The 24,974-nt window shown below is 31.1% G+C and overlaps 1 protein-coding gene across 1 annotated transcript; it reads right to left on the bottom strand.

Moving 5' to 3' along the window:
* Positions 1-1,076: 1,076 nt before the first annotated feature.
* LOC143075231 (TLC domain-containing protein 2-like) lies at positions 1,077-20,584 on the bottom strand. The gene is made up of 5 exons (XM_076250586.1): positions 20,240-20,584; positions 15,296-15,378; positions 14,864-14,946; positions 4,877-5,048; positions 1,077-2,592 (listed from the first exon to the last, which is right to left on the bottom strand). The coding sequence occupies exons 1-5, from the start codon at positions 20,446-20,448 to the stop codon at positions 2,387-2,389; spliced, it is 753 nt and encodes a 250-aa protein (XP_076106701.1). The 5' UTR covers positions 20,449-20,584; the 3' UTR covers positions 1,077-2,386.
* Between the last annotated feature and the right edge of the window lie 4,390 nt (positions 20,585-24,974).

Below are 24,974 nucleotides of genomic sequence, written 5' to 3'. Positions count from 1 at the left end.
TGAAATCTATTAATCAACAACATTTTTTTCAATATGAATAGCACTATAATATCATCTAGCCACCTGAGTATAAAGGAATCAAAATATAATATTAGAGTTTTACAAATATCTTTTAAAATTTTTCCCTTAAACTAACATGTTTAATGACATTTGTTTCTTTCTAGAACAAATGTTTTGGAAGTTCACATGTAATAGAATTGTCACTATATACAATTATAGATATTGTTATTACTGAATGAAATGATTGAAATATCAAATGGAATATACAATAGTTCTCATGGTCCAATATGCACCAAATGTGCTTAAAAACTCACCAAAAATAACAAGCTGCAATTCTGCGCTGGTCAACTAAATGAATACAAGGGAAACTGAGATATGAGCAGAAAAACAAGAGGCTTTAAGATTTCATTCATCTGACCTCTGCATGACCTCTGCATTATAAGCAATATGAACAAGAGGTGTAACTGAATGGATGTAGGTTGGTGGGTTCTTTCAATCACCACGAACTAAAGAATAAGACGACTTCTTAAAACTCAATTCGGAAAGCCTGATTCTAAGTTTATAAAAAATTGAATACAAATTATCTCCCTTGTTAGGATTTTTTTCTTGTTTGGTGCAGTATAGGGCATTGGTGAGAAGTAGATAGAAATTAACGGGTTAATGTAATTCACAAAATTTAAGCTGGATTATCTAGTTTGATTATCAATATACCAAATAATAACTGCAAAATAATTTCTTCCTAAAAAATGTAAAACAAAAAGTTGAACACCTGGTAAAGCCAGACACCTAGCATTGCCCAATTTGTTGTACATACAGAAATATTTACATTTTACAGTCAAGTAATGAAATATAATTTGACCTGTTAGAACATTACAAGACAAACAGAATTGCCAGCAAGCATTGTAAGTCCCGCCATTAGTCAAATCATATGCTTTATAAATAAGAAGTTCTCTTGTAATATTAAATAATAATTAAATACATAGAATCATAAAATTAAACATTTGTAATACATTAACAATAATGATGAGGTAGATATATTTGCCATTTATCATACCATTTAATTAACTATAATATTGGATTTCTTTGATCTCTTACATAATAATATATTACAATAAAAGGCTTAAAGATATATTGTTATTGACTTTTTGTCAGATATTCGGATTTCTCTAGTTTTATCCATGTATTGCCAAATAAAATTTTGTCTACTTATACCTACTTTTCTTATCATAATTGTATTATTATAAATAGCCCTATTTGAAAATCTTATAACTCCAAAAGTGGCAATGTTAAATGTATGAATGTGCCCGGAGAAAACCACCAACCTTCCATAGTAAAACTGACAATCCTAGTCAATTAAAAATTGGAGCTGAGTGCATGCGCACTAGCAGGGTTCAAACTCACAACCTCAGTGTTGTCTGACTAGTGATTACAGTAGTAACCACTTAGATCACTCGGCTACAGAGGCCCCTAAGATGCTTTAGAGTTGAAGAGTAAAAGATAATCAATTAATGGCTGACATTTTTTCTTGCCCATAAGTGAATGATTTTAATTTTTTCTGTACAAAAAAATAATGGAATTTTAAGATGAAATGTATCCTCATTCTAAGATACTTTTTTTGCAGCACATTTAATGAAAACGGACTTTTGATTTGCACTTTTTAGTGGAATAACTAATGCCAACATAAAATAAAAATTATTCAAAAGCTACAATTTCAAATAAAATTTAAAAATAAAATGAATAAAAAATTCACAATAAACATGAAACTGAAAAAAATGTATCTGCAAAGAGATAGTGGCTTTCTTACACGTCCTATGCTGCTTGAAATAATTGACAGATTCTTCCTAGACTATCCTTATTTAAAAACTGACATAAATGCTCAATAAAATATGAAATAATCTGAATAATACTGAAATATCTAAATCAAGATTAGTACAAAAAAAAGATAAACTATAAGATAGTTTTGATATTTGAAATAATAAAGAAAGCTAGCATTCTACATAACATTCCACTTTTTTTCAAATTATTTGTACAATTAGTGAGGCTCTGGATGGGGTAACAGAATGGAGAATAATGGATCAGTACTACAGAAAAAAATGCTTGAAAAAAATATTGAATAGAGGAAAAAGGCAATTAAAAAAAATAGACAATAATGGGTTGCTTCAATTTAAAAAATGGCCTAAGAAATTAGAGATTACAGAAATGATGTACCCCCATCCAGACCCTCATAAGTATATATAAAAACAATAAATCACAGTAGACATATATTACAATACAATTCTGAACAATAATTATACATTACAATCCCCCAATATTTTGATCACAAAGGGATCTTTTATAAATGAGGTATATATAAAACATGGAAAAAATGTCTGCTGCCTGAAATTTGTTAATGGGAATTTTCTTTTTTTGATTCATTTTTCTTTATAAAATCACTCTGTAAAAGTCTGTAGAATAAAATAATATTCATAACTGTCATAACGGCTAATCCTACACTGCCGATGGAATAAAATATCAACGGGACAAGATCTTTGTTGATTAGCAACCATCTACTCATCCATGCCATCACAGTTATACGACACACAACAAATGTTCCTGCAATAATAAAGACTTAATAATGACATTTATATCAAAATATTGCATGATCATTAAATTTGTAATCAAAGTGCTTGAAAGCACTGAAGGATAAAAATTGTGATAATTAATCAGTTGGAAGTAAAATTTAATATTGCATTGTCAATAAAGCATTGGTTGTAGTTGATTCTACTAAAATTCTGGACAATGGGAGACAACTCTTTAATAATGACATCATTTGTATTTTAGAACAGATATTAGATTCCTGCACCTTGCAAAAGTTATGTAATTCTCTTGACAGGTGTAACATTGTTTTGCGACTGAATATCTGAACATATATTACATTGATAAATTTCTGTAAATGTTCATGGATAGGATGTGTAGAATATTATGATCAATGCACTATATTGTGTGTAGGTAGTGATAAACCTTGGAAGACCCAAAAACTAAAAAGTATAGTTGTATCATCTGCAATCTTACAACATCTCTACTGGTCCAGGCTTTAGAGGAAAATAGGCTTTAGTGTCAAATAAAATGGTAATATACCCCATCATCCCCTTTAAAACAAGTAAGCACTAGTTGACGTTCTGTTTGAATTCATTTTAACTGTTTAAGTTGAGTATAATTGTATCAACCCCCCCTTGAAAATTTCTGGCTATAAGCCCACCTTTATCTGGCATTATGATCTCCATACTTTTTATGCTAATAACAAACGTAACCAGCCATTCAAGCATGATTGTAGGTCAGAGCTGTCTTAATGTCATTGGATTGGATACCCTTTTAAAATGTAAGGTCAGGAGGCGTAAGACCAATGATATATTTAATTACCTAGCATATAGAGAGATATATAGGCATTTAGGTGTGACATCTTATTCATAATGATCAAAATGTTTTTGAACAGTTAATAGGTAATATTCAAGAAAATATGGTATAGATATCACTGATACATTGATTTACTTAAGGTTTCTGAGAAATATTCATACATTCAAAAGTTAACCCAACGGACTTGAATTGTAGATGGCTGTGACCCAATTTGTGCTGAACTTGTACTGTACTATACAAGGACACAGATTATAGTGAAATATTTAAGAAATATATAACAATTTTTTTTTGTTTATTTGTGAAATGGACCTAAAATTAAATCTCATCTAAACTGGAACATATATATATAACTGCATCAGGTATTAAAGTTTAATTGTTGATATTTTTTTATGAGGAACTGATTAAGAAGACATGCCATCATATTTAATCATAAATCGGAAATAACAATGTTTATTTATCTTATTCATGTTATACTCTTGAGTGGTCTCTACCCATGTGACCTATTTAATGACGGACTGTATAACTGTATGTTAACACTTATAACAAATTCTCAGTTTTATAGAAGTGAAAATACACATAAATTGGTGAAAACTTACAAACACTTGGACATATGATAAACTTATGATCTCTCAATTGTTTTTCTGATGACCATGATATACAGAAACTATATTGAAATGTTTGTAGAAAGGATTAATTTGTTGGAAATACAATTTTATAAATGTTTTGTTTAGAATTAGCCTCAATATAAATATTTAAATTATATTCATTGTAGTTTAACTTTAATTCTACATTTATTGTACAGTGCAAGTTATGCATACTAGAACCATTCTGGACTATGCTTGTAATTGTAACATAAGCAATAAATATATTTGTAACAAACACAGTTAAGCTTTCAATAATTAAATGAATTATTGAGGAGGTCAGCTTATGGTTCAATTGATCCTATTGGAAACTCTAACATATATGATAACGTGCTGTCTGCTGATCTAGTCATTTTTTAAATCATGATGTTTGGTATAGTTGTTTTTTTTTAAATTCTTGTGTACATACTGTTAATTGTGAAATTATAAAGAAACTATTGACCCAACTTCCTCAAGTAAAGTTGACCTTTGACAGATTTGGATATGTTTTAGGTCCTTTTTGGTGATATAGGTCTCAATCTGTTTCAGTTCTTACACATCCTTGCACCATTCTTATATTCAGCTTTGAGTGTTATAATTAAAGGTTAATCCATAAAATTGCTTTGAGTGCATGAAATTAATAACATATACTTTTCATGTTTTCATTTATTCTATATAATAACTTATAAATACATATCAAGGGCCACAACTCCAAAACCTGCCCCTGACTGAAAAAATTGTGTTTTTTCTTTATTTTTTTTATTGACAACCAGGTTCCCTATTTTATTATAATTTGTGTTGTCACTCAGCAAATCCTAGATCCACTGCCATTTACAATGATTGAGTGTGATATTTGTACTTACCTAAATTAATAAGACTGTTGAGTCTATAAGCACTATTATTTTTGGAATATCTACAGATTTGTAATAACTGTCTAATATGTAAGAAGATGCTGTTAATTTCTATCACTAAGGCAACAACTGCATATCCAATATACAACTTTGTTACTATGGCAATACCAAAACAAATAAATATCTGCAAAATAAAGATAGAAATTTAATTAAAATTGAATATATTATTTTATATTAAATAACAAATATGAATAAAGGATATACATTATGTATTTGTCAATGAGACAACAACCCTGTGATACAAAAAAAACCAAAAGACATCTAGCAGGGGAGTTTCCAGGATATTTGAAAGAGGGGGCGGAGAATTAAATCTTTTGCCAAGTGGAGCGATGCGAAAAAAAATTTGGAACTTATTTTTTGCAAAAAAACATAAAATAAATATAAAATGCACTAATGTAACGGTTCCTGACTTGGAGCAAGTATATTTTATAGTTAATGTGTCAGGGTTTGACATTTGTTTATGCTGAATTATCTCCATTACTTGTCTATGGTATATTAAAATGATTGGATGAATCTTTACAGCAGTAGACCAATAATGAAAATTCCAAATCCTACTGTATAAGGCGTTACTAAACATTTCAATAGTCCTAGGCTAGGATTTTATGAACGGGAGGCATAATTACGGTTGCCCTGGTAGAGGTTCCATGGGAAAGCTCAGAAGCTCCTCGGTTTCAACAATTTAGCATTATATTATGAAGAAACCAGACTAATACATATCTCTCTATTATTTTAGATTAGGTTCAGGCCTCACGGTCATAAAACTTTCGAGCATGATTTTTGTACTCAGACCCGAAAATCAACCAATCAAATTGCTGGATTTCATGTTTCAAGCATGATTTTTGTGCTCAGAGCACTGAGTAAAGTTTTATGCCTTCAAGGCCTGGTTTCTTTGAACGATACACTTGAATGATGATACAAAACAAACAAACAAACAAACACTGAAGTATAAAGCTCATTCGTTCTAAATATTGTAGGCTTTAATGTGGAATACATGATTGAATATGGAAAATTGACGTCATTGTACAACAGTACTAAATTAAAGCAATCATGTCACTGTCTAGTTCCGATAGGTGATACATGAATAAATATGGTGCTTGAACGTGATGGCAAAATGTAGGTTCGATGATGTCACTTAGTTACTCACTAATGGATTTTGAAACAATATGATACCTGACTAAAGCCTATCCAGATTGGGAAGTAAAAATGCTATACTAAATAAACATGTTACTAGTATAAATGTACATTAACGCAAAACTTAAAATGAACACAGAACAGTCACTGTCGGACTCAATGAATGGTTAGACTAGACTGGATTCATTAGAACCATTTTACACTGATTTTTCATGGCATATAATCGCCAATCATTTTAATATCATAATGGAGTTTAATGTCTCTGTGAATCTGAATTAATATAAAAAGAAATCAGATTATGTATATATTTAATGAATATAACAAATTGCCATATTCAATAGCAGATTACAATATTTCTATTTTTTTTTTATTTTTGAAAAGGATAAAACCCATGGGCCCATTACGCCCTTACCTGGACGCGTACCTGTCTTCACCAGAAGACAAATGTCCATACAATATAATATCCAGCTGTACATCACAGAGTTAAACATGCAAAATTTAACATGCAAGCTGCCACATTGTACCAGTCTGCAGGAACATGTTTATATGATGCCCATTGGAACATTGGGGTTCAAGTTTCTCAGTCTTTGGTTTTCTATGATGTGTTTTGTGTACTATTATTTGTTTGTTGGTCTTTTTCTTTTTTAGCCATGGCGTTGTTAGTTTATTTTTGACTTATGACATTATGAGTGTGAATGGCCCTCTGGGATCTTTCGCCTCTCTTATTTCATGGTTAAAATCATGAATGTTTCATGAAATTTCATGATCATAATTCATGAAATTGTTACTAAAATTTACATAGAAAGACATGAAATATTTACCTGATTCAGAAAGGAATCAAACCCAAGAACTCCAGCACTTGAAGTCAGGTGAGGAGAATTTGGGTAACTACCGGTATATATAAGACTAAATATATAAAAGAACAGAGTTCCAGTGTCCCTCGTGTTGCACTTATATTATATTTAATTCAATTGTACCAAGAGAGCTCTAACAAGACCTGATGGAAGACAACAGACAGACAGACACCTGGTATTTCCATGTCCCCTGCAACATGTCACGCAGGGGACAGAAATTGATTTTGATATTCAACCCTCAGACTAATATAGATATACCTTACACCAAGTAAGAAACATGATAACATATTCAATCTTTGTTCAAAATTTGATATGGAATTCATACAAGTTAATCAACAAGCTTTCAGTGTTAGTTCTTGGTACATGTATTAATGCCTGGTGAGAATAATGAATAATCAATTAATATCTACAAGTATTCTATAAAATAGGGATGGTAACATGTATTAATGCCTGGTGAGAATAATGAATAATCAATTAATATCTACAAGTATTCTATAAAATAGGGATGGTAATTATTGGAAGCATTAATAACAATACAAATGCCCTTCATCCCTAATAATGATCAGTCATATGCTCACACAAGAACATCAGTGAAGAAATTATAACAAAATAGATTTCCAATTGTAACATGCAAACATGCCACTGGATAATCAAGTAAATGATGAACAATATAAAACTAAGGAGATGTGGAATGATTGCCAATGAAATTTACATCCAAAGACAAACATGACTGACTAATTAACCATATCATATTGTATAAAAAATAAATAAAATGTTGTAAGGTGGTCTATAGTTCAGGGTATTTTAGGGGTATGAGCAGTCTGGTTGTTGTATGGTGGTCTATAGTTCAGGGTATTTTAGGGGTATGAGCAAGCCTGGTTGTTGTAAGGTGGTCTTTAGTTCAGGGTATTTTAGGGGTATGAGCAAGTCTGGTTATTGTAAGGTGGTCTATAGTTCACGGTATTGAAAAATTCCCAGAACTACAGACCATCTCATACCATTTAACAACCAATGTTGTTATTAATGTAAAAAGGAAGACTTGGCACATAGTATAGCCCAATTAAGAAACCCTGGATACTATTCTTATAAAAAATCCTATAAAGATTTTAATTTTATAATAATGTGGTCTTCCTTCATTATATCAATGAAGACAAGAAAAGATAATGTTGTACTATGCAATGCTAATCAGTCAGAGCTCAGACAAAAACAAGTCGATTTTTGTTTTTGACTTAAAGAAGTCAAAACATGTATTTATCATAAAAATGTGTTTTCAATTTTAGACTTATCTAAGTCAGAAAATGAAAGACCTGTTTATGTCTATTTATGTTGATGAAAAAACTTAATTTCACTTGGTGGCCAAACTACATCACCTATGACAGCAAAAACCTGTCTGAGAGTTCACAAGGACTTGAGCTATCTATATTTAATTGTCTAATTGAACATCCTTACTAAACACAGATGTTTTACCTCATTAAGTGTGGTTCCAGGTGGTTGCATTGTAAGGTTAATTAAGACTATCTCCGATTTTTTAGACTCTCATTCATATTTTTCTTTAGAAGACAAAGCATTGTCTTTCAATGTTGTCATTATTTGATTTAGATGCATGACCTCCTTATAAATATGCGTGGGTCTTGAAATTTACCAATTTTGATCACTTATCGACTTGTAGGAGTCGATATTTGCAACTTGTTGATTCTGGTCAATTATTTCTTGCTTAACAATATTTGACTTATTAAAGTCGTATTTTGTCTTGCATTAAAGGGAGACAAATCCTAAAACTTACAAATTTAGACCTCTATGAGTCAAAAGCAGATTCAGACTTATTTATGTCTGAGCTCTGACTGCTAATGGAATGCATTTCTTTTATTATGATTTTTCCCGTAGTATAGACATAAATTTCTAAATATTATTAATATGTATGGCCAATTATCATGATTATTAAAAAAACTCAATGAACTACTTCAAAATTGAAAAAAATACCCTATTAAAAATTTGACTTTTTTTTTGCATGCAAGTCAATGTTGGAAAATAAAAACTTTGTAGATTTGTCTGTTTACTTTATTGTGTCTATTTTGTACTCTGCTGTTATATAGAACTATATTTAATTATATTACTAAAATTTTCATGTTGCTTACATATGATAATGTTATTATATAAATTTACTATAACATAATTTAATTGTGTTTATCTTTATTAACTTGTAGACACAGAGACTTGATTAACAAAGCATTAACTAATGCTGTTGTGACAGTTGTTTAGTATCTGAATGAGTTCCTTATAATATACTATAGGATAGGTATGAATTAATACCAACATAGCATACTAAGACTATATAGTAAAATATATCTCTTATCCCTGACTTTTTATTTAGGAGCCCAAGTTAGATGGTAGATTATAATTCTTATATCAAAATCGGTCAATGGCAATTTTTATCATATCACATCCCTTCTCCTTTTATTAATAAACTTGTAAAGTTGAAACATAAATATGATATTTTGGTTGTTGGCATTTTTTTTTTTATTTGGCACCTGTCAGAGATTAAAGTCTCATATTAAACACACCATAAGGTTATGCAAGTAATTAAGTTTTGCAGTTGGTAGAGTTTAAAATGTTTGCAGTGTTTATTATGCATCAATTTTATTTTTTTAATTTTACTTCATAAATATGTAGAAATTTGTCACTGCAAAGGATATTTATTTGAATATTTAAAGTTAATTATGCATTCAAGTCATTTTAAGAGAACTTCAGTGGTGGATTGTTAAATTGTAAGGCTTCATATCTTTACAACTGTTAAATGTTTACATTCAATAAAAACAACCCCACCTTCATATGCATATTAAGAAATTGAAGCCTTGGAAGATCTTCAAAATATTTACTACACAACTGATTTTTATAATTTTATTTTATTAGAAAGTAACACTGTAACAGAATTCTCTTACTTTAGAGCAGAAATACATATAGTCCCTGAACTTCAGAAGTATAAGAATTCTACAGTTTATACTAAATTTTAGATAGAAGTTGAAGGTGTGTAAATATCCACTTGTGAAAGTCTAACATTTAAGTTTCACATTAGAAAAGAAATTGAGTATTTTTATTAACTAACAGTGGTTGAATAATATCAGTATGGACTGACATTAAAAGTAAAAGTACTTTTTACATAATATACAGAACGGTACATTCATAAACTTGTCTGAATGTCAAGAGTTCATCATTGTTCATAGATTGTCCATAAAGATATGAAAACTTTTAAACAAATAAAATTATCTAATAGCATATCTCAATATACTGAACTATCTCATCAGCATACATCAATTGGAAATTAAAAACAATCGTAATAGCAATATTTATCTAATGTATATTCATAGTATTCATAGTATTGTGTACTGGACCGATATTAATGAGTGTATATAAAATACATGTATTAGAAAACCAGCTTCAATAAACTACATGTAAATTCAATAATAATTGCGTGCATTTATTATTGCGATTTCGTCATTAAAGACTAAAATGCGATTTAAAAAAATCCTGTTTAATAAACTTTTATTCATATGAAAATTCAAAATACAATTTATGCAAATATAACCCTGTTGCCTTTTCGCAATAATAAAAACATCGCAATCATTCCTGAATTTACAGTATCCTCATCTCAAGGGTTTTCATACTATTTAGAATGAAGTGTGAAGTCAAAATTTCCATTTACATGATTGAAAGCATACATAGTATGAATTCATATAACATAGGAAAACATATGATCTAACCATGTAGCCTCTACAGTTTTCTATAATGTTTTGCTCATTATTAAAGGAGAAGGGGGAGGTCTGGGAGTTGGACCCCCCCCCCCACTATTTTTTGGACGATCAATGCATTTGAATGGGGACATGTGGTTGGAACCCCCCCTCTTTATCCTGGGTTGGGAACCCCCCTTTTTTAAATGGCTGGATCCGCCCCTGCATTGGAAACATAATGACACCTCCATTCTTAATTTTCAATATTCAGAAGCCACCATCTTTTACACATTGTTTAGTGTTTCCTTAATGAACATAAATTACATGTAGGCAGGTTTTCTAGTACATGTTATATGAGACCTGAAAGCTAAGTTCATTAAATTAAGATAATAAATAGATTTAGATGAAAGGTATAGTTAATGAAAAGTCTTTTCATCTAGTGTTAAGTCAACAGGTGAAAATCAATACCTGGCAATACAAAATACAGCAACATACTACTTTACATCTGATAATTTAGGTACATGTACATATAAAATACAAATTGTACCTGATATGAAGCCTTTATCATGTTTATTGAAATATTTGTAATATTAATGATATGAAAAAATGACCTAACAAAAGAAATATGGTTTATATAAAAATAAAAGTCAATCAAAATACATATGATAATTTTGTTACATGTACATATATATTAATACAAATACCGTTAGTACCTTATATGAAACCTTTATTCAAATATTTTTAATATCAAAGATATGAAAAAAAGATCTAACAAAAGAAATAATATGGTTTGTATAAAAATAAAAGTAAATCGAAAAACAACCCTGGGGAAGTTGTTATCTAGTTGACAGATATTTCTTTTATTCTTTTTTTTTCTCATTAACTTATTGATTCCAATGACAATTAGATAAATGACAAACTGGTTTCCTGCATGACAATTAGATAAATGACAAACTGGTTTCCTGCATGACAACAACAAATTGTGATCTCTCCAGTTGCTTAATTGCTTATCATTTCTCCTATTAACTTTCTTAAAATTGATCTTACAAAAAATCCAGATGTTTATTATAAATACACAAAGAATGCATTTCCTATTTTTTTCATCTGCCTCCCATAACTTAAAGGGGCATTAGCAATTTAGCATGATAAGCTAAGAAATGAAGATGAACAAAAATATGATTTTTTAAAATTTAAACATCAATAATTTTGAAATAATGAAATAAGATTAAGAATTAATTAGCAGTCTAATTGCACATGCTATAGTTATCTGTATAAACTTATATTTAGTGCTGATTAGCTATTTAGACTTAAAGTTATGTGTATATCTGGTTATAGGAAAATATATAAATTTTTAATATCTATTTTAGTATGTAAAAATAAAATATGACAATTTGGGTCAAATTGGTGACCATGAATTTGACAGCTAGTGCCCCTTTAAAATCTAAATATATTTGTTTTTCAATGAGTTATTTTTGCTATCACAAAAAGGCTAATAATCTTACGAAAAAATCATATCTTAGATGCATTAAAAATATAATGTTGAAAATTCAGTTCAAGGTTTGAATTCTTTCCTGTTCTTTAACCTCCTTTCATAAAACTTTTATTACAATCGAATTACTTTTAACTAATTTGTTTAACACTTGGCCATGTCTTTAAATTAGCATAGTCATATTTAAATAAAGTTGTTGAAGACCTTTTCTGAACTATAATGGTTTGCTCTTACAAATTGTGACTTGGATCGAGAGTTGTCGAATTGGCCCTCATACCACATCTTCTTATATCTATTTAAAAGATTCATGATAATTGTTTGTTACTGCTGATTTTAAAGGAGTAGGTCCGGTAAGGGCCCATTTCGGCCTCAAATTTCAGGTTCATCTGACGAAAGATTTGGCACACTTTTTAAACACTTTAGGGTCTACTTCAGTCGATTCAATTAGTTTGTGTGAAAGATTTGAACTGATCTGAATTTCAGATGCTCATGTTCAAGCTTGAATATGGAAAATCTATCAAATATATGCCATAAAATGTCATTTTTCAGATAGTTTTTGTCAAAAATAGAAGTGGCCATATCCGTGTTCACCTTCAACCTTTATATATGTTATGTATTATCATCAAATACAACTTATATTTAAATATTAAGAATGAACATGAATGCGGCCACTTCCATTTAAGACTAAAACCGTCTAAAATATAACTCAAATGCTAAAATTGTGAAAATCCTTCAAAAAATTGACATATAAAATAAACCAAGTCTTTGAAACTGGAAACTTGAGGCACTTAATAGCCTGTGTTGCATACCTTCAACAATGGACACACTTTCACATTCAAACTAATTTTTCAACTTTTTTTTTTATGAATAAATGTAAAACTAACTAACAATTGATAACTGTTATAACATGAAGTTGCATGCATTTTTGTGCTCAGAATACATATACTCGTGATTCAAAAAGAATTTTAAAAAAACAAGTTGTTGGTGTGTTTGACACTTTACAACTTATTACTAAAATATGATGTCATCCTTTTCCGTAAAACAACTACTGAAGAAATTTGTTACTAAAATATTAAGTAATTTATTTGCAAACAAGAAGAAGGTGCTAACAGGTGTCTAACAGATCAGAAACAGTGCTAAATAATAACAAGTCTACACTGCTGTCAAGCTGCAGAAAAAAACATAATATATTATACTAAAGGGGGCTTGCGGGTCTAAATCAATTCTTTTAATTTAATATAGGATTTCGCTATATTTTTCTATAAATGAGCTTTATCTTATACTTAATAGAAAAATGAAATAAAAAAATGGGGTCATTGTTAATTTACGCTCACAATCTGCCTTCGAAAGAAGCATACATTTTGGTTAAGGTCCTTTTTTTCTGTTGATCTAATAGGAGAAATAGCGGTAATATCGAAATAAAAAAGAACTAAATTACAGAAATCGTTTAAATTTTACAATTATTTAGTTTATGTACAGCTTATTCGAAACAACAATAAAAAACATAGGTCACCAATGAGTTAAAAAAGATATTTCAATATTAATGCCAAAAAATAGCATTTTTACATCAAAGGGAGATAGTTTGGAGCTTTAATTTTCAATGATATCCACATTTTAAAAGTCACCTGGGGCCAACACAAATTGATTTTTTGGAATGATTTTTGTACCATATGATAAAGTAACAACTACTTAAGGTAATAAATAAAATTTGTAATGAAAAATAAATGTTTCGTTTTTTTCTGAAAATCTTATTCACGCAAGCCTCCTTAATACATATATTCGTGCAGTGAGCCAGAGATTTACAAAATATAGGTTACAGAACTGTTTATGAAGTATAAATAAATCTATGTCTTTTGGACAAGTTGTATCATTTGCAATCATAATATTACCACATCTCCTTTTTTTATATTATTGTACATAATATACATGTATATGATACTGAGAGATAACAATATTGAAGTTTCAATCCTTTCACAGAAGGAACGACATATCTTTGTGACTCAAGAAGTGAGGAATGATCTTGAAATAAGTTTTATCCTTCTTACTGAAACATAATATTTGGTTAATTCAAAGGACTTACCACAACTTGGCAGACCATTTATGCAAATATCTTACCACATAGTGGCCCATCAATGCAAATATCTTAAAACTTGGTGGTCCATTATTGCAAAGGTTGTACCACATGGATGCCCATTCATGCAAATATCTTACCACTTATTGGCTCATTCATGCAAATATCTTACCACATGGTGGCCCATTTATGCAAAGGTCTTCCCACATGGTGGCCCATACATGCAAAGGTCTTCCCACATACATTTTGTAGTGGCCCATTCATGCAAAGGTTGTACCACATGGTAGCCCATTAATGCAAAGGTCTTACCACTTGATGGCTCATTCATGCAAACATCTTACCACATAGTGGTCCATTAACGCAAACGTCTTACTACATGGGAGTCCATTAATGCAAAGGTCTTACCACTTGGTGGCCCATTCATTCAAACATCTTACCACATAGTGGTCCATTAACGCAAAGGTCTTACTACATGGGGGTCCATTAATGCAAAGGTCTTACCACATGGTGACCCATAAGTGCAAAGGTCTTACCACATAGTGGTCAATTAATGCAAAGGTCTTACTACACGGTGGTGCATTACTACAATGGTCTAACTACATGGTGGCCCATAATGCAACTTTTTAGGTCAAGCAACATGATGGTGGTCCATTAAATAAAAGGACTTACCACAACATGATGGCCCATTAATTCAAAGGAATGTCTGTTTCTTTGATATATCAACATATCCCACATGTCATACACAAAATATCCTGAAAATACACAATATTCTGTATTACATCATCATATCAGTATCACACACACAGACATATCTTTCACAAAATATCTCTTTACCAAATTAATTCAACTCTAATGCAGATTCCTTGACTGCTGACCTATTTCTTGAATGACAATTCTGAAAACTTTCAATAAACATTTAGAGTCCATTTGCAATGCTTTCCTTACGGACTTATTTCTGAACACTTTGTAGTAAAATGTTTATGCGTCGCTTTATATTTTTTTTATATTTCAAATCCCATGGTCATTCATGATGGTGCAACTTCAAAATAGCAGCATGACTGGGGAGTTATGGTATAAATTAAAAGTGAACTATATACTTACCAAAAGAAAAACTTATCAGTGTATGTGCTGAATTGCTGTATGTTTTTATCATATCTTCTGCCATTTTAGGAGTTTCATAAAAACTGAAAAAATATAAAAAAAACAATTGATATTTCAAACCAGATAATCATGATAATAAACATGAGAAGGTCATAATGATTTCTCAGATAGTTGACCTTAACTGTTATATAAAATTAGGTACTATTGCTTGAAATAGAATTCTTTTGAATTTACTATGAGCAATGTTTAGTTTTCCTGGTGTAATCAAGAGTTTTTACACCTTGTTAAATTCACACTGCTCCCACAATTACACCAAGATCTGATAACAAATTTATTTCTTATAAACGTCCCTTTTCTCATTTCTATAACATGAATATATGTATGTCTAGCGCGCCAGTTACAATGCAGGCGATTTTGTGTCACGATATCTCAGTAGCATGGGTTCGAATCGCTGCTAGTGAAGAACAAAAAGTTTGTGAAAGCAAATTTACAGATCTAACATTGTTGGGTTGATGTTGAAAATCAAATTTTTTATGAAGAAATCACTCTTCATATTTTGTTAACACTAATCATTGCCTAAGAGTCAACAGAAAAATAATAATGTACTATCTTGTGGTAGATCTTTTTATTACTTTTAGTCAATTGACCATTTAAAGCATAATCTTGTTGGATCATATACTATTAAAGAGCATTATCATGTATGGTGTGTATCAAGTTGTATAATGGCAACTGATTTACTTGTTTTTAAAATCCATTATCATTGCTTATCATCAGGTAAAGAAATACATGTATAAGAATGTAATCTCAATTATCCTCTATGCACGTCATGCTTGTAACTTCAGACTGCAATATTGGGTTTCCATAAAATATACATTAAAATAATAATCATATTTATAGTGCAGGTGAAAAGTTGAAAAATGTACATGTCTAAGAAAACTTTCCGGGCAACAGAAGTGTAACATGCATGATATGGTTTCATACAGAAGCAATTTACGAATGTTAAATTAAATCAGGCAAGACAGTAGACCTGCCTTTTTAAAAATAACATTGCAATTTTACTTGATATTAAATGTATATATATACAGGATATACTTCATTGTACTTGCACGCATTTAAAGTAAAAATGTAAGGCCAAACATCTAATAATTTTTTTAAAATAATATTACAAAAATAAACATGACAAAGCATATTCATGATATGTATAGCAAGCATTCAAGTTTGTATACCATGTACATATATGTATAACAAACAAAATGCATCCTGTTTAAAACTGTAGATTCAACAGCAAAGTTGCAATGAAAAACCCAGGCATTTGGAGTATAGACCCCCTTTCATTATCTTCTGTCATGATTGTGTTTGAGTTACTTTCATTCAAATTTCTTTATTAATTTATTTGGGCTTAATCTTCTTAATGAGAGAACAAATTCCTATTCATACCAATATAATCTTATAGTTAAAGCAGTTTGCAAGTGCTGCCCCTAACACTATATTTTCACTGAATTAATTGAATTCCAACAAAATTTGATGCAGTTGCCATATTTATTTTCATTGACCTGGAAAATAAGAGTAAAGGGGCAGCACATCAAAACTGGTTCAACTATATATTATTTGATATGAGCAAGATCATGCCACAATAAATACAGGAAAGTGAACTGTAATAAGAAAGAAATGTAAATGAAATTATCTGTAACACACAGGAAAAATAGTAAACAATGGTAAACTGGTAAAAAGGGTTCCAGACATATGTACACCTACATGTAAACATGCACTTTGTAGCTTGTTGTTCGGTGTGAGCCAAGGCTCTGTGTTGAAGGTCGTACCTTGACCTATAATGGTTTACTTTTATAAATTGTTATTTGGATGGAGAGTTGTCTCATTGGCACTCATACCATATTTTCCTATACCTAGGAATATACAATCATTGTAAAGAGTGAACATCTATTAAAAACTGAACATTACAAATGTATGTCTTAAATTACTTTAAAGTTTCAATCAACAATAAACTATGTATATATACATATTGTTCAATGATGCAAAACACAAATTAAAAATATATATTTTTATTCACGTTTCATAAACTGTTGTTAAATTTCATTAATTTTATTTCATTTATCATATACATGATATATACTGTATATTTATTATTATATAATATGTCTGTTTTTTCTGGACAATGAAATGCAAATAAATTTGAATAATGCATTTTGCATGCAGTTTTGATTTAATTATCATTTAGAAGTTTAAAAAAAATATAATTAGATAGTGATGTAAATGTTCTAAATGCCAGTCATTTGCCAGTATAAAAATTAAGAATTTGTTTCAATAAAATATAATATTGATATACATGATATACCATGTATATTGCCTTGACTGGTTGCTAATATTGTATTCTTTTGGTTAAATTTGACCTCTTGCTATTTAGTGAGAGTAGATACCACAGTCTTCATGGTCTTGAACTTCATCCATCTAAATTCTTCAATGGATGACACAAACACTGACAGTTTGATTGAAAATATATTAATGTTTGTTTAAAGAAATTATCAATGTCACATTAATAAGATTTAATTAATCATATATATTTTACATATGGATGTTAATTGTTTTAATACCTGAATGTGTTTACACAAAATTTAATTCTGCCAATAGGCAATAACCTGAGGCATTCCCCATTGTGAGAAATGGATAGGCATCATAACCCTGATATGGGCACATTGCATTTACGCCAATTTTAAAAAAAATCCAATCTTTCATTTGCGCCACAATGTTATATTTCATTTGCGCCAAATAAAAAAACTTCATTTGCGCCATTTAACTGACATGACTGACCAGTTGATATTCATTGCTGTATCTTGAATAAAATTTGTTTTTACAGTATTTCTCCTGGATGTTTGTTCATACTAATTTCTAATACAAAACTGAGGTTTAAAATTATAAAATGTTTATATGCTTGAGGTGTATAGATGGACATTGTCAGTTCAGACTGTTCAATAGAGGAAATAAGTGTATTTTTTTATGATCACACATACGGTATGTAGCTTATCATATACATGATATATGCATCATATTAAAAATCGTTTGGGTGTTCCATAAAACTAGCAAAGCCAGAATAACAACTGATATGGACAGAATTATAACTTTACTATAGTGTATAATAAAATTGAGAATGGAAATGGGGAATGTGTCAAAGAGACAACAACCCGCCCAAATAAAAAACAACAGCAGAGGGTCACCAACAGGTCTTCAATGTAGCGAGACATTCCCGCACCCGGAGGCGTCCTTCAGCTGGCCCCTAAACAAATATATACTAGTCCAGTGATAATGAACGCCATACTAATTTCCAAATTGTACACAAGAAACTAAAATTAAAATAATACAAGACTTAACAAAGGCCAGAGGCTCCTGACTTGGGACAGGCGCAAAAATGCGGCGGGGTTAAACATGTTTGTGAGATCTCAACCCTCCCTCTATACCTCTAACTAATGTAGTAAAGCAAACGCATAACAATACGCACATTAAAATTTAGTTCAAGAGAAATCCGAGTCTGATGTCAGAAGATGTAACCAAAGAAAATAAACAAAATGACAATAATACATAAATAACAACAGACTACTAGCAGTTAACTGACATGCCAGCTCCAGACTTCAACTAAACTGACTGAAAGATTATGATTTCATCATATGAACATCAGGCACAATCCTTCCCGTTAGGGGTTTAGTATCATACCATCATAACATATATGAGAAGAACATAACCCGTGTCATGCCAACAACTGTTTTTAGAATAAATGTGTTTAGTTCCGAGGCAAAGACCTTATCAGTGACTCAATATTAACGCCAAAATATGCAATCTTTAATGACTTGACAACAGTATCGTAATTATATCCCTTCTTAATAAGTCTATTCAAAGGTTTTGTAAGTTTCTGAGGTGAATACTGACACCTTTGTGCTTTATAAAGAATATTACCATAAAAAATTGGATGTGAAATACCTGAACGTATTAGAAGTCTGCATGTTGAGCTATATTTACGAATGATGTCTTTATACCGATGATAAAATTTAGTAAATGTTTTGACTAGTTTGTGATATCGAAAACCCTGGTGTAATAATTTTTCAGTAATACATAAATTTCTCTCGTTAAAATCTAAAACATTGTTACATACACGAGCGAATCGTACAAGTTGAGATATATAAACACCGTAAGATGGTGACAAGGGAACGTCACCATCTAAAAACGGATAATTAACGATAGGAAATGAAAAATCATCCCTTTTATCATAAATTTTAGTATTCAGCTTTCCATTAGTGATATAGATATCAAGATCGAGAAAAGGGCAGTGGTCATGCATACAACTGTCTCGCAATTATGCTACTTTTTAAATATGTTCAAAGTAACAGAACTGTGTTTTAACAAAGTTTTATAAGTGTATGATTTTAAGATGACTGAATTCTGAGGAATATGTTTTATTATTAAAAAAAAAACCTGTATTTATTTTCTAAAGTGTTTTCTGAGAAAAAAAATAAAAAATTAATACTATTTACCTTTATTTACCTGTATTATTGGTGCAAATGAAAGGTTTTATTTTTGGTGCAAATGAAATATGGTTTGTTGCGCAAATGAAAGATTTTTTGATGCAAATGAAATGCCAATTGGCGCAAAAGCAAAGCACCAACTGATATACAGTGTACACAGGCATGACAGGGTTACCTAAATAACTTAATCATATCTAGACATTGACTGTCAATGTTCTAATCCATTTTGAGATTCTGAGTCTAAAGAGGTCAACAATTGTCCAATTTGAAAACAGCTCCAGACTCTGACAGAGGGTGGCCAAGTCAGAAAATCACTTTGGAGTTTAGACACAGAATCCTATAAGGGATTCATGATCATTCATAGCAAATAAGTCCAAGAAACAACAAAAAAGTGAAGGCATTAAATACAATTTACCTTAAGCAAGCCCATGTACCAACAATAACAGCATGGACTAATGAAACTGAAATGTTTTTCCATCTCCAGGGAGAGTGACATGCACTGGCAGGAGTAAGAACATGTGCAATTCTACCCAATACATAAAATAAAAAGCTGGATGTTATAACAACTGTCAAACCATAAACAGCTCCGTCGAATTTCTCTGGCCATATTTCAGTATCGGTCATTTTAGGTTAATCTGAGACGTTTAAATGAACTTTGTCTCAAATGCATCAAGTCTATGTTATGTATCGTAATAGATCTACAACTAGGCCAAAATAATACTGTTATATAACGTTCCATTCGGATTCCCTTGTATCTTTTCCTGCATCGCTGTGAAAATTTGAAAGTAGCACATGTGTGTATCACTGGTGAGACAGTGTCATTATAGAATTAATACACCATAAACACGTGATGGGTGTTTCTACGATACTTTTTTTTAATGTAAAGATTTTTTATTTTAAAGCATGCCCTGTAAAAAGTACTTAAACTTGATAAAAAAATCTTTGAAGTTCCTAATTTTAATGTACGTAGAAAATATTTTACAGTGATTTAATTCTATATATAATGTGTTTTTGTTCATATTCATGTCATTAATATATGCCGGGTTAAACCAACTTTTGTACATAGTAAGGTTAGTGTACTCCAGGCTATCAGAGAAGAAATATATCTATGGGAAGAAGAAGATGGTCATGTCATTGATTTTTACACAATTTTGTCTAGCTGAGTGCTTACCCAGCAGGCAATATAAACGTTGAAATAAGATTGAAATGTTGCATGATCAACGTATATTCTATTTGATTTTATTTCAATCATTAATAAAAGTGAAAAGGTGAAATAATAATTCGCTTTTAGAAGCCAGTTTTGTTCAATTTTTGTCCATACAAGCTAAATAAATTAAAATCAACACTGAAGAATTATTCACTTGCAAGAGAATAATTCGACCTCATTGATATGAGAAAAAAGAAGATCATGTGGTCATAGTGGTATGATTGTCATTGAATCCGTGTTCATGTGACCATGGAAGTGACGAAGATGTTATTCCTCTCAATATTACTTCCATGGATATACTGTGCCCATATAATATGACCTTTAAACATATTACACCAGACGGTTTTCCAAACTAGTCAAAACATTTACTATTTTTTAACATGATGATTCGTAAAAGATAAATCAACATGGAGATTTCTAATACGTTCAGTCTGTATTTCACATCTAATCTTTGATAATATTCTTTACAAAGCACAAGCATGTCGTCATTCTCTCTAAAAGCTAACCAAACCTTTACGGTGTTTATATATCTCAACTTGTACGATTCGCTTGTGTATGTAACAATGTTTTAGATATTAACGAGAGAAATTTATGTATTACTGAAAAATTATTACACCAGGATTTTCGATATCACAAACTAGTCAAAACATTTACTTAATTTTATCATCGGTATAAGGACATCATTCGTAAATATAGCTCAACATGCAGACTTCTTATACGTTCAGGTATTTCACATCCAATTTTTTATGGAAATATTCTTTATAAAGCACAAAGGTGTCAGTATTCACCTCAAAAACTAACAAAACCTTTGAATAGACTTATTAAGAAGGGATATAGTTACGATACTGTTGTCAGGTCATTAAAGATTGCATATTTTGGCGTTAATATTTATTCACTTATAGGGTCTTTGCATCGGAACTAAACACATTTATTCAAAAACCAGTTGTTGGCATGACACGGGTTATGTTCTTCTCATATATGTTATGATGGTATGATACTAAACCCCTAACGGGAAGGATTGTGCCTGATGTTCATATGATGAAATCATAATCTTTCAGTCAGTTTAATTGAAGTCTGGAGCTGGCATGTCAGTTAACTGCTAGTAGTCTGTTGTTATTTATGTATTATTGTCATTTTGTTTATTTTCTTTGGTTACATCTTCTGACATCAGACTCGGACTTCTCTTGAACTGAATTTTAATGTGCGTATTGTTATGCGCTTACTTTTCTACATTGGCTAGAGGTAAGGGGGAGGGTTGAGATCTCACAATCATGTTTAACCCCGCTGCATTTTTGCGCCTGTCCCAAGTCAGGAGCCTCTGGCCTTTGTTAGTCTTGTATTATTTTAATTTTAGTTTCTTGTGTACAATTTGGAAATTAGTATGGCGTTCATTATCACTGAACTAGTATATATTTGTTTAGGGGCCAGTTGAAGGATGCCTCCGGGTGCGGGAATTTCTCGCTACATTGAAGACCTGTTGGTGACCTTCTGCTGTTGTTTTTTTCTATGGTCGGGTTGTTGTCTCTTTGGCGTATTCCCCATTTCCATTCTCAATTTTACTTTAAATAGACCGGCTTATTCAGAAGGGATATAGTTACGATACTGTTCAGTGTTAGATCATTAAGATTGGTATATTTTGGTATAAATGTTGATTCATTCGACGGCCTTCAACAATCATAAAAACAAAACATACCATATGGTCGGCTATTTTTAATTAAGAAAACTAACGGCCTAATGTATAAGAAAGCAATCAGTTACAAAAACCAAATTTGACAGACAGGAATAAACGACAAACACTGAACAACATGCTCCTGACTAGGAACAGGCACATAAAGAATGCATTCATATTATTCATATTATATTTCAATTAGAATCTTTCCAAGTGATACACACAGGATGAACATTTTCAATACATGACGGGCAACATGGTGACATTTATACACACGTGAAAGCGATACACTGATCCTGTAATTCTTTTTTTGTATTGAAATGAATTATAAAGTGTTCATATACTTATAGACCTACATGTATCATCAGTGAGAATTGAGATGATACGGCTTGGAATGGAAGTCGATACAGATCTTTATAATTGAAATACAGTTTCAAAATTAAGTGACTGATAATTTGTACTTTTCTTCTTTTCCATTTTTCCATGCTTGAAGTCCACTTGATGTAAAAGATAAACCGAAAACCTTGTAAATGATTGTATGAAAAATTTGCGAACATGAAGATACCCATTTAGCATTTAGAAGTCATTTACGCTCATTTTTATATGACCGGAAAACTTTTTTTTTTGGATCGTATAATGGTATGATGTCGACGTCGTCTGTCAGTGTGTCGTCGTCGTCTGCGTCGTCCGAAGATATATTTGGTTTCAGGACAATGACAACGTCAATACCACAAAAGAAAGCCTGGGATGATAGTTCTACCGGTTTAGGAATTAGGGGCCCAAAAGGGCCTCAGAACAAACATTTTTCTACTTTCAGGATAAAAACATGTGTATAAGTATTGCAATTGCTCTGAAATTGCACCACAATGTTTGATACAACAAGTAAAAGTTTTGGATTCATTTTGGGGTCTATGGTGTCAACAGTTAAGAATTAAGGGCCCAACAGAGGCCAAAAACAAGCATTTTTTTATAGTCTCTGGACAATAACTTGTGTGCTAGTGTATGGATCTCTCCAGGGGCGTATCCAGCCATCTTAAAGGGGGAGGGGTTTCAACTATATGTCCCCATTCAAACGCATTGATCGGCCAAAAAAAAGGGGGATTCAAACACCCGGACCCCCCCCCCCCCCCCCCCCCACTGGATCCGCCAATGCTCTCCGACATTGCAAAAAGTTCCATATCACAAAAGGAAGGCTGGGATTAATTGTTTTTGGGCGTTATTGTCTCATTCATGCAGGAATTAGGGACCATAAAAGGGCCCATAAAACAAGCATTTTTCTAGTTTCCAGACAATAACTTGTTGTAGTTTACAAATCTCTCTGAAATTATACCTAAAGCTCCCATTCTTCAAAGGGATGGTTATGGGGTTATGACTTATATCATTTAGCAATTTGGGGCAAAATAAAGGGGGATAACAAGGTTTTTTCTGGTTAAAGGACAATTTTGACAATTTAAAAGCATTGAGAGGGAGGTAATCCAATTTGAATTTAAAGAATATTGTTAAATATATGTGTAATTTTCTCCCTTACACCGTTTGAAAATTATGTATTAAGAAATGATGATTGTCTTGAGATGATTAGCTGTAAAAAAGAATGTCATTTCATATTCTAATATTTTATGATGTATTTAAATAAGTAGTTATTGTTAAAAACTCCATTAGAAATTTGAATTGAGATTATTTTTTGGAATAAGGGAAAGGGGGAGGTGAAGAAAAGGGGGGGGGGGGGGTAAATAAAAATTTATGGGGTACAATTTTTCTCTTTTCAGATTGCAGAAATTAAAATAAAATTTTCTTCAAATATTTTTTAGGCGATTAATATTCAACAGAGTGTATTGCTCAAAAGCAAAATTTTTTTTAAAGTTCATTAGACCAGAGACATATAAAACAATTGTATTATATGTCTCTGATTAGACCACATTCATTCTGTGTCAGAAACCTATTCTTTGTCAAATATTTAATCACAATCCAAATTCAGAGCTGTATGGTGTGTCCGTACTTGCACCAACTGTTCAGGGATCGATCTCTGCGGTCGTATAAAGCTGCGCCCTGAGGAGCATCTGGTTAAAATTTGTGTAAATATTGTTTTTAATTAGAATGTTATTACTATGAAAATAACGAAACCTGCAAGAAATACAAAGAAGCATATCTCTAAAAGCAGTATCACGGTTCAGTTGTCCATGTTACATGGTGGTGTTCCTATAGAGGAAGAATATACAATATACACACAAAACAAAGATCCGGTTTAATGAAAGTTGGTCCTAGTTGAGGATATTT

This window comes from Mytilus galloprovincialis, chromosome 5 (assembly GCF_965363235.1).
Source record: "Mytilus galloprovincialis chromosome 5, xbMytGall1.hap1.1, whole genome shotgun sequence".
In the NCBI taxonomy this organism is placed as follows: Eukaryota; Metazoa; Mollusca; class Bivalvia; order Mytilida; family Mytilidae; genus Mytilus; species Mytilus galloprovincialis.
This window is presented reverse-complemented; position numbering and strand designations above follow the sequence as displayed.